The sequence below is a fragment of the Nannospalax galili genome, unplaced genomic scaffold (genome assembly GCF_000622305.1).
Source record: "Nannospalax galili isolate Female #2095 unplaced genomic scaffold, S.galili_v1.0 scaffold655, whole genome shotgun sequence".
Lineage (NCBI taxonomy): Eukaryota > Metazoa > Chordata > Mammalia > Rodentia > Spalacidae > Nannospalax > Nannospalax galili.
The window spans coordinates 181277-193653 of NW_008337285.1; the positions used below are offsets into that span (position 1 = coordinate 181277).

The window sequence follows — 12377 nt, forward strand, 5'->3', positions numbered from 1 at the left end:
CTGGGGAGGGAGATCTAGTTGGGTTTTAATTTTAGAATGAGCCTCTAGAGTTTCTTGACTAAGGAACTCAATGACTGGAAATACTATTCATTGATCTCTTTCTTGCTCCACCAGCTTTGTGGGCTCTCCTTCCCAGAATTGAGAAGACATGAGCTAGAATATTCCCCCAAAGTAACATTTTATTCCATTCTTTTCAATTTTTTAAATACAATATTTAACTCAATTAAAAAATCTATTCAAAAGAATGTCCATCACCTTGATTTTAATCCTTTGGCCCAGTGTGCAAACTCACGTGTGAGCTTCCTCAGCCTGCCCCTCCCTTGCCCTCACATATCTGTCTCCTCATGATAAACCCTGTATGCCAGCCGCAGCTGTGGCGGTCTCCAACCTCCATTTCATTGTTCCGCTTTTCCTGGAATGCCCGCTCCTCCTTCCTGTAATTTCTCCCCTCTCCAATTTATAGCCACATCATGCAATACTACCCATTCCTAAAGTTCCAGCCCAAATACAGATTCCTTAAGCTTCCTTTGATACCAAACTACCACCAGCCTCACTTGGCGTAATCACTTCTATTCCCAAGTTTCTAAAGCACTGTTTTCCTTATTAAAATACACCTTCCTCAGTATCGTGGACTAAAATTTTCTAAGAATCTCTGGCCTTCCTAGATGTAAGCCCTTCCTAGCTTGGGACTCTACCGCAACAATTTCTATACCCCAGAGGTTACCCCAAAGTCTTGCTTATGTTAATACTGATGAAGGTGTGCTATATTTTTTAAGAGAAACCAATTCCTTTAAATTTTTTGCTTTGTTCAACAAAAAAACTTCTCAGGATACACCTCACAGGTAGTTGTTAGATGTTAGCAGAGTTCTGGTAGATGGCCCTAGGAAATTCTTCCACAAATCAGCTTGGTGGGGCGTCAATGTCTCTTCTTCAGGGAAGTCTTCTAAAGGTTTGCTCCATCATTTGCTCAACATGTATGCCAAGTACCTGTCCACAGTCAGATCCCTGCTGAGTACCAAGGACTCTGGAAAATTAGTCAGACTCTGTCCCAAAGAAACAATTGATCACAGCTGGTAAGCAAGAGACATCCTGTGCAGAGGAAGCAATCATGGAAATGGGACACGAAATATTTTGTATCTCAGCTATAGCGTAGCCTTCTGGGTTAAATACATCTTTTTCACGAGCATCATTTAATACCAAATATCCTCAAATGGGGTTAAGGTTTACTGAGCCTGGGGTTAGGAAAGAAGTCTTTGAAGTAAATGTCATCACTAACACAAGAACAGCAGGCTGTCATCGTCAGGTGAGGACACAGAAAGAGTCCTCCAGAGACCTAAGGTGCAGGTTATACATTTCGTTCCTGTTCAACTTCAGACAAAGTCACCTGTTATCTGCTTCCACTCTGTGGTCCAAGTCAAACTATTAGCATCATGCAAACTCCTTCCTCTTCCTTTGGCCACTGTCTCTAGTTCTCATGTCTCCCCGTCCCTACCTGATATCCCTAACCTATTCTTCCTCCTTCTCAACCAAAGAGCAGCAGGTTGAATGGTCTCCCAACCTTTAGCCTGAACCTCATAAAAGCCGTCCTCCTAACAAGATGGGCACCAGAGGGGTTGTTCAAATATACAAACTTAATTCTGTTACTTTCCAGCTCAAACCCTTCAGTGGCTCCCTACTCCTGTGAACATGAAGCCCACAGGGGTCCCTACATCAAAGCCCTCCCCTTTGTCCTTCTGTCTACCCCCAGTCCTAGGGGGTAGACACAGAGTGACTTTCAGTCTCTTGAGTTTGCTTCTCTTGCTAGGTAGATGTACATGCTGGTTTTGATTACTGGGGAGTTCTCTCTTCCCTGAGAATTCCCTCCTGTATCAATTCAGTGTGGCCTCTTAGGTTGACTCTCATTCTGTGTGTCTCCTTCCATAAAATACACTTAGAACAACTGTCTGTAGACTGTCTCCATGGGGCTTCAGTGGGACATCTGCTCCACTATAAATGCTGAACAAATGGGCATCTGCACAGGATCTGAAGATCTGGGGTGAGAAGCCGGGCTCAGATCTCATATCTCAGAGGGTTTTACAGAGTGTTTGTTTTTCTGCAGGGAGAAGGCCACTAGAATAGAAGGGGGAAGATGTGAGCATTTAGAAACAAGTCCTGGCTGGATATGGACATATACATATGATCCAGCACTCAGGAAGCTGAGACAGGAGGATTTCAAGTTTGAGGTTGGGGGTGGGGAGCAGCTACATAGCAATACTGTCCAGAAGAAATAGGAAGGAAGGAAGAAAGGAAGGAAGGGAGGGAGGGAGGGAGGGAAGGAAAGGATGGAGGGAAGGAGGAAGGAAGGGAGGAAGGGAGGAAGGAAGGGAGGGAGGAAGGAGGAAGGAAGGGAGGGAGGAAGGGGGGAAGGAAGGGAGGGGGGGGGCAGGTTCAGTGAGAGACCCTGTCTCAAAAAATTAGTAAATAAGGTGGAGAACTATTGAGAAAGACAGCCAACATCGATCTCTGACCTTCACAAGTACACACACATGTGTACACACATATACCTGCACATATACACACAAACACAAGCACACACATGAGAAAGGGAGGGAGGGAAGGAGGAAGGAAAGGAGGGAGGGAGGGACGGAGGGAGGAAGACAGGCAGGCTAAAATGAAGGGAGAGAGGGAGAGAAAGGAGAAAGAGGGGAAGGAGTGGGGGAGAGAGGGGGGAGTGGGAAGGAGGAAGGGGTAGAGGGAAGGAAATAGCTCAGGAGCTTTCCCGACAGTTCAGATAGTGGCTTGAGGTCAAGTGATTTTTGCTTATGTGTACATGTATATGACACTAAAGGTCAAAAGCAGAAACACATTTAAAGATATTAAAGCAGATACCTCTGGGTGCTACAATGTTTGCAAATAGGCATGAGGATGCCTGTAGTCAAATGTGAATTTGAATCAGAACCAGATAATGTATGTTGAGAATTTGCTACAAATCAGTATTGTACTGGGCCTCTGTGTTGCTTTTAACTAGAGAAAATGTATAACTTAGCATCCAAACTAAGATGCTTTTAAAAGTAAAAGGAGCAGTATTAAAAATACCCCAGGAAGATGGGCATCGGTACACATATTTCATCCTAGCACTCAGGAGGCAGAAGCAGCCTATCTCTGTGGGATTAAAGCCAGCCTGGTCTACATAGTGAGTTCTAGGCTAGCTGGGGCTACAGGGAGACTCTGTCTCATAAAACAAAACACAACACAACACAAAACAAAACAAAACAAAACAAAACAAAACAAAACAAATGAACAAGCAAACAAAAATATTCTGAGAGAACAGATGTAGCCTGAAGTGCCCCAGCAAAGCCAAGACTCAGGACCAACCTGCTTCTACCCCACTTTTTTTGTGGGGGGGAAGGGGGAAGTAATAAACTCTGACATATTTGAAATCCATATTCACCAGTATTTGCTTGTTTAATGTCTATTTGCCTACTATATTTCAAAGATTAGGCTTTTTCCCACTATGAGAACTGCAAAGCCTGGTATATAAAAATGTGGTATGTAAATTTATTTGAGGAATGAAGGAAAATAAACAGAGTCAAAAACCAGGCGAAGACCAAGTCTCAGATATGCTTATAGCCCAAGTGGATATCTTGGCTGCCACATTCTAAGACCATCAACATAAACCAGTTAGGCTAGTCCCATATTCCAGACTCACAGAAACAAAATAATTATGTTGAGCAAAGAATGGGTGAGAAGAAAGAAAGCTAAGAAGAAACTGTGGGATCAGGGATCCTATTTGGGGTCAGCTTGACTCCCTCATTAGTGTCCCATGTCCTTGCTTGAGGCAGAAAGGAGCGGGCTCCCAGGAAGAAAGCAACTTACACTACTGCCTCAGAACCCGAGGAATGCTTCTGAGAGTCAACCAGCTGATGTTCAGTCAATTCATGTAATAAACAATTTCCTAGTATCTCTATAATTCAGTGTTACCTGATCTATATTTTATAACATAAATGATTATCTAGTTGTTTGTGAGCAAGTCAATAACTCCTAATTGGTGATGGTTATGGCAAGTTCAAGTCTTTTCCTCTTTAGGAATCCTGGCCCACTGTCTTTGAATCCCTCTCTTCTACCTGACCTACCAGCTCTCTCCTTTGTATTCATCTTTTAGTCACTTTGTTCAGTGATTCCCACTTTATTGCATCCCCTGGCCCAGAATCTATTCTTTCATGCCTCATTGTCCTCTCTGTGAATAACTGGTTTGTATCTATAAACCACATTATGCTTGGCACAAGAGAATTGGTCATATTCAACCCAAATGAACTCATCATGCATCTTTTATCAACCAGATCAGAAAATTTTTGGAGCTGCACTCCTTGAGAAGGCCTTGCAGCAGGAGAAGCCATCATAATTCTACTGGGAGATAGTCAGCACAGAAGCCTGGGAGGACAACTCCACAGACTGCAGGCATTTCCTGAAAAAATGAGATGTAGCCTCTCTGCAAAGAAAGGGGTCAGGATGGCCTGGAGACTTCAGAGTAATAAAGGGGTTGGATCAGAACAATTGGCACCCTCTTTTGTCAACAAAGAAGGAAGAATTAGAGAAGGAATTCAGTGTACTAAAGATGTAGCTATGCAAGCCCTGACACAGAAGTGGGCAAGGAAAGGACCCAGGAAAGAAGAATTTGCATCTGAAATCAAGAAAATAGTGGTTTCTGGCCTGGTGAGATAGCTCAGTGGGTAAAGGCACTTGTTGCTATGCCTGAAGATGTGATTTTGATCTAAGACGCTCACCTGGTGGAAGGCAAGTACAGACTCCCACAAGTTGTCCTCTGACCATCACACACACACACACACACACACACACACACACACACACACACACACTATAAATATATATATATATAAACATAAAAATATAAGCATAATATTATAAAGATGAAAATGATCATTTTAAAGCAAAGCTAACGACGCTGCACCTAAGGACTGAAGTTTTAATCTTTGCTCTGATATATGCATTTGTCTTTAAGCACATGTTTATGTTACTCTTTATGATACTGTTATTGGCATCTTGAAAAAGTAAGCAGATTATGTTATTTTGGTGGATGTTGGAAGCACTCCAACTCTGGAAGCCTGCCTTAGCTATCACCATTTGTCACTTGATAGGAGTTAAGGGTCATCAAAATCACAGCCATCTTAGTTTGAAGGAACCCAGGTGTAATTTTATTGGAATGTCTTTCAACAAATTTAATCTTCTTTGTGTACCATTTTTGACAGAGTGTCATTTAGCTTCCAGTTGAGCACTTTTAGTAAGGCAAAGCTCTCAGATCACATACCTACTCCATCCTGGGGTAGCTCTAACTGCTAAAAAAGTTTGATTACTCTACAAGCCTTCCCTCTTCCCATGCATGCCACCTCTCTTGAACACAAAGGTCTTCTTCCCTGCCCTCTTGTTAATAGCTCTTAGGTAGGAATGACTGTGGTCTTTCTCCTTTTTGAACAGTACAAAACCCTGTCTTCTCCAATAAACTCAATGGTAAGAACTTGGCCCTCTGAACAAAGTCGGTGTGGATACCAATTGTTCCTTCTCTATGGCTCCCCTTCTTTCTTCTAGAATGGTGGGCTCTGTTCTCTGGTAGCAGAGCCCCAACTCCAAAACTCTGTGCTGTCTTTACACATCCTTGCTTCTTGGGCCACCTCCTGTTGCCCAGAGGTGAACATACCCTCCAACCTAGGCTAGTCACTGTCATTTTGGAACTAGAAAATGAGAGCAAGTCACTGCAGTAGTGGGAATGCCTGCATGGGATGGTGGCAGCCATGTTGTTTACATGTGGAGGAGGCCAGTCTACACTCTTCAAGTATATGGCATATACTGGTATTCTAATAAAGTCTCTGTTTTGTTTATACTACTTGTACTGGATAGCTTCAGTTGACGATTTGTCACATCTGTGAAGAAGGAGCCCCAGTTGGGAAATTTCTTCTATTAGATTGGCCTGTGAATATATCTGTGAGGCATTTTCTTGATTGTTGAGTGATATAGGAGTGTGGGCATTGCTACCCCTGGGCAGGTGATCTGGGTTGTATAAGAAAACAGACTGAGCACAAGCCAGGGGAGCAAGCCAATAAACAGACCAGATTCTCCATGGTCTGTACTTCAGCTCCTGCCTCCAGTTCCTGCCCTAGCTTCCCTCAAGGATGAACTGTGATCTGGGAGATGTATACCTTTCCTCCCCAAGTAGGCCAAGTAAGTTTCGGTCAGTGTTTCTTGTGTTTTTTTTTTTATTAAAAAATTATTTATTCAATAGCCACATGATTAGAAGAAGCATTTCATTACAGCATTAACATATTTCAATAGCAATTTCCAAAGCAAAGATGCATCTCTTTCCAAATTGGCTGTAAATTTTTAGGTTCACAGTTGAATTAATACAGTTATACAATATTGAATTCACTATAAACCCCATAAGACATAAAATTGAATGAGGTTTTAACCTTTAAAAAAAATCTCCATTTTATTCTAAAATATACTGTTTCATATAGAAAAACTCATTTTTAACGCTAGTAATGCTTAGATATTTGCACATGTGTTTCTAATCACTATGTATCTGATTATTACTAGTCACAGCCGGTTACTTTCTGAGATCCTTGGCACCTGAGCATGGATATAAACTCATCAGGTAGATTTCAGTTGTAATGTGTTTCACCTCTACTAATTAACATGAAGCAAATTTTTATGCTTCTTCCTCAAATATAACTCATTTTTTTAATTTGCTGATTTTTTTGTATATATTACATACAGAACATCCCAAACAATCTTATTCATATATATACACCCACATCCCAAATGGCAGTCTCCCATAGTGCCCCCCCAGAGCTCATCTACTCTGTAATCCCTGTTACTGTCCACTGTGTTGTCAGCCCCAGCCATTCTCCAGTACTTGTCCATCTGTTGAATCTAGTCAGCCTATCTAGAGATCCTTGTTTTAGGAGGATCAGCTCTTCCTCATCTAGCAGCAATCAGTTGCCAATATTCCTTTAAATAAGATTGGGGTCTGCTGTTCATTTTCCCAGTTCACCCTGGCCAACAACTCAGAGGAAGGTATCTCCTGTATGGCATTGTTTATTGTTAGGTAGCTTTTAGCTATACACATGGACTCTTAAATAATTACATTGATCCCTTTAATCTTTGGTTATACTTTCCTTTTGGCTGTTTAAGACCCTACAGTTGGTCCAGATAAACCAATTTATATTTACTCTTAAGGTCATTTGAGGATCTGTTCCTCATGGGTCACATGGGCTTGGGAGGAGCCTCTGGCTCCTTTCTTTACCAGTTCCATCTATGTGAAGATAAGTCAAAGGTCCTGCTTGACCATGGCTGGCTTCACTTGGAAGCACGGAGGAAATGTTTCCTCTGTGTTGACCTTCCTCTTTGTAGACTGGACACTGGTTCAAGTCCATTTGGTTGGGTCTCCATGGCCTACTTGATCAAGAGACAGGTGACTCACCACAGTTACAGGACATTTTGAGAGGTCCTCATAGCCCCCTGGAGCTTAGTTGACCTAGGAGGACAAGGAGCAAAAACTGTCCTTTATGTCCCTCTGTTGGTTGGTGTTTTTATCACAGCAATTGAAAGTAAACTAAGACTCTTCTCAAGCTGTATTTCTTTGACTTGCCATCAAGAAGCCTTGACAAACAAAAATGTACTTCAATATATTTCCTTCATCCCATAAGAGGAAAGAAATAACCAAAACAATAGCTGGGGGCGGGTATTGGGAGTAGGTACTGGGGTCTATAAAATTCAGTGAAGAGTAGGCTTAGTCCTTCCCTGGTTTTGCGTATGTCTTTCTCAATAGAAACTGTGTGTTGACTTCCCCATACAACTTCCCTTTTCCAGCTTTGGCCATTAACTGGCAACATCTGAGGGCACTGTGCTACTCACCGGGTCATTGTACATCTGGATGATGAGTTGTTTCACCCCATGCAGAGTGGGATGGACCCATGGAGAAGGATCCAGCCAGTGACGATTCAGGTCAAACCCCATTAGGGAGCACCTAGACAAAACCCCAAGTAAGAGTCAGTAGAGATGAGACAGGCTGCGCTGCCCTCATACCATATACAGTTAGGAGGTGTCATCACTTACCTTGTGTTTATTGTACCTCAGAAATAGTTTTAAACAGTTTTCTAGGATTTATTCATTTAGTGCTACCAGTATTTTGAGGTCACTGTTATTATAATTCCATCTTCATAGAAGACACTGAAATTATGGGGAGGTCCAGAGACATCCCTGTGGCACAGTTCCATTTTGATATCCATGGGCACAGGCACATCTATACAGTACAAGAGGAAGAACTGCTCAGGCCCAAACTACTGAGGTCCCCATGAGTGCCCCATTATTCCTTTTCTTCCCTCATACCTATTGCTAATCTGTTGTCTGTACTTTAAAAATGTTCCAACACTTTCTAATACTTCCACTAGCATCACTTGAGCTTGGTGGTTGTTCTAGTTGCTTTTCTGTTGCTAAGATAGAAACACCATGACCAAGGGAACTTATAAAAGGAACAGTTTATTTAGCTTACAGTTCCAATGGGGCAGGAGTCCATCACGGTGGCAGAGGTGGCTGGAGTAGGAGCACAAGCTAAGTGCTCACATCATCAAGCAGGCACAGGAAGCAGAGTATGACTGGAGATCTGGCAAGGTTTATGAACTCTGTGATCCTGTCCCCAGTGACGTGCTTCCTCCAGTATGGCCACACCTTCTAAGACCTCCCAAAACAGTGCCACCAACCAGGGACAAAATGTTCAAATACTTGGAGAATATGGGGGACATTCTTATTCAAACCCCCACATTCCACTCCCTGGCCCCCATAGGCTCATGACCATATAAAATGCAAAATGCATTTAGTCCAACTTTAAAAGTCCCCATAGTCTTTGTAGGTCTTAATACTATTTTAAAGTCCACAGTCCAAAGTCCCTTCTGAGACTCAGGACAATCTTTTAACTGTAAGCCTCTGTAAAATCAAAAGATACAACATACAGTGGAACTGAATACACATTCCCATTTCCAAAAGGGAGGAATAGAGACATAGTGAGGAAATACCAGGCCAAAAAAGAACTGAAAATCAGCAGGGCAAACACCAAATCCAATAGCTTCATGTCGGACTTCTGGAATTTTACTTCAGCCTCTCTAGCTTTTCTGTGTGAAACATACATCTCTCTCTCTCTCGGGCTGGTACCACTCCCTGTATGCAGCTCTCCTTGGCAGATGTCTCACAGCTCTGGCATCACAAATATCTCCTTGGGGTCTCCACTGCCAAGCAGGCTTCCCCTTCATAGCTTCAGCAATGGCCTATCAGGGCCTCCTTTATGCAGAAACACCCCTGCTGACTGCTTCCTGGCCTCGGCAGCTCTCTGAAACTGCAGAGGAAGAACTGATGACCCCTTTACTCTTGCATCTTTCATACCTCTAAAGGAAGGACCAGGTGAATGACACTGCCAAGTTTTGCTGCAAGTTTGGGATGGACTCCACCCTACTCTAACCACTTTTGAAATTTTTTTCTTCAGTGATTTCCAGTAGAAAACCCTTGCTGTAATTTCCTTTCACAAGTTGGAGGTTTAGCTTAATGTGGAATTTCCCTGGAAGCATTCTCTCCATTGTTTAAGTATAATTCTCTAGGCCTTTCATTAATTGCTTTAGTCTCCTTATCAAAGGGATCCTTTCTTTCAGCACATGCCTTGGCTCCAACATTAATCTTCCAAGTGCTTTTTTTTTTTTCAATTCAAACTGTACATTTGGTTTTTTGTTTGTTTGTTTGTTTGTTTGTTTGCCCCATTTGCTCTTTTTCACTATAGGTCTTCAGAATATTCACAAGTAATAGCCATGCAACCACTTCTATGTTAAGGTGTCTTGAAATATTCTTCACCAAAGAAGTCAGTCCATTGCTTTCTAACTTAGCCTTAGTTAAGCTTTTTGGCAGCTTCTTTGCCAAAATATTCCAATTGCTGCTTCTTTCCTTATTTCCCTCTGGAACTACATTGTTCTCAGTATTACCTTCTTCCAGGCACCTACTAGAATGGCCTGTTAAACTCTACTTACATCATTCAACTGCCTTTCTAGCCCAAACCTCCAAAATCTTCCACATTCCTCCCCAAACCACATATGGTCAGGTTCTTCACAGCCAACAGTCCACTCTCTGGTACCAGTTACTACTTTTGTTACTTTTCTGTTGCTGTTATAGAAACACTATGACCAAAGGAACTTTTAAAAGGAAGAGTTTATTTGGCTTACAGTTCTAAAAGGGGAAGTATCCATCAGGGAGGGGATGCATGGCAGTAGAGGTGGCTGGAGTAGGAGCAGAAGCTAAGTGCTCACATCTTCAAGCAGGTACAGGAAGCAGAATGTGACTGGAGATCTGGCAAGACTTAAGAACTCTCTAAGCCACCCCCAGTGACATGCTTCCTTCAGCATGGCCACACCTTCTAAGACCTCCAAAAACAGCACCACCAACTGGGGACAAAATGTCCAAATACTTGAAGCTTACAGGGGACATTCTCATTCAAACCACCACAGTGGTCTGCTTATTTTCATCCTTGCTTCCTTCCACATCACCATGTATCCCCACATCTTCTACAATATGGCCAGGATGATCTTCTTAACATGTAAGTTAGACCAACTCCCTCCTCTACTGAAATGACTCTCTGTTACCTGAAGTATAAAAGTCCAGGTCTTTAAAACAGGCTACAAGGTCCCACGTCACCTATTGTATTAACCTCTTTGACCTCAGCTTCCTCCTCCATCTCTCTTACTTGCTCTGTACCAGATACTGCCCTCCTCCTATTCCTCCAACACACCAGCACATCCTTCCTCAAACACAGTGATGGGCTATTCCCTTGCACAGATATCTGAGTGACTCACTGTCTTATTCCTGTCTTTGCTCACATGTCACCTGCTAAATGATGCCTACCTAGGCTGCTTCTCTATTCCCTCCCTTAATAACGCCACTAGTATAACTGTGACTTTTTTTCTCTGCCTCTCCTTCTCCTTCCTCTTATTTCTTCAGATTTGTTCAAAACTCTGAACTTCAGAAGGGTCACCTTCTGCAGGTGTTCTGTTCCCAGAAACCCCCTGTGCCTTCATATCCCAAGTCCACTCCAGGACAGACCAGGTTCCAGAAAAACTTCAAGAAACACTATGCTTGCTCATAATTCAAATAATCACTCTGCCTCTGTCCAGTTCCTCATCTTCCTAACCCTAGAGTGAGTCTCTGACAGAGCTGACTATCTTACTTTCTTGATCAAGATCTACGTGTGGTTGCTCATTGCCTAGAGAATAAAATTCTGCTCTTTGCATATTTTTATCCAGGTTCACACTAATGGTATTCATATTCCTAGCACCTCTCTCTGACCTAGAATATCCCTTTTCTCTTCTCCATCCTCTGTACCACTGATTTTACCCTTGCCATCCTATGCTTCCCAATCCCTCTCTATTTTCCATCAGCAATGCAATTTTATTCTTTCTCTTCTTATAAAATTCACATTCCCACCTATTACCCTTCTTTTCCTTTAAGATGACTGAGGTAGGAATGGGGGTAGCAAACAGTGATAATTTCTTCCTATTCTTTAAAATATGCACAGTAGGAAAGTCAGATAAAGAAAGGTCTCCAAAGGAGACCTTCTTTTCCTTTAAGATGACTGAGGTAGGAATGGGAGTAGCAAACAGTGATAATTTCTTCCTATTCTTTAAAATATGCACAGTAGGAACGGTGAAGGTGAATGATCAATGCTTTGTGGAGACGTGGGGAAAGGTCTCACCAAGGAGAGGCCCTGTGAGTTGAACTTCATTGAAACAGTAGAATTTTCCTTCTTGTTGAGAGCAGAAGGAAATGCAAAAGTGTGAATGTACCTAGCATTTGAGGGAATGGGGGATACTGTGCTTTGACTGGATCATATAGCATGTGCTAAAAGGTTGTTGATGGGGAAGCTATAAAAAAGACGGGGTAAGATGGGAAGGGCCTTAAATTCCTGGTAAGCAGTTTTGTTATATTTTATCTTTTGTTGCCATATTTAGAGCAACCTAGTACTGATGTTGGCCCCTTCTTGATGATGGAGCAAGAAAAGAGATAGCTCTAAAACCATTTATAACAACATCAACATCACTAAGGAAACACAATTAATATAGCATCAACTTGTGTCCTGAGAACTAAATACTTTTACTAAGTACTAACACTTTTTCTAAGTTAATCCTAACAGCAGTGGCATAAAAGAGGTCTAGTATTCTCTATTGACAAACTATAAAGTCATTTTTAAGAATGGCAAATAGCTGAACTACTACCCTCAGGCCTCTTGGGGTAAGTCTATAGCGCCGGGACTCCCTAAGCTACATTCACACTTCCATCTGCCCCCCCCCTCGCCGTTC

At 42.3% G+C, this 12377-nt stretch overlaps 1 protein-coding gene across 1 annotated transcript in view; it reads right to left on the reverse strand.

Moving 5' to 3' along the window:
* The window catches only part of Agbl4 (ATP/GTP binding protein like 4), a 1438400-nt gene that overhangs the window by 92413 nt on the left and 1333610 nt on the right, over positions 1–12377 (reverse strand). Inside the window, exon 9 of the mRNA XM_017797967.1 lies at positions 7906–8017. Coding sequence (XP_017653456.1) covers positions 7906–8017 — 112 coding nt within the window. The remainder of the gene's footprint in view (positions 1–7905; positions 8018–12377) is intronic.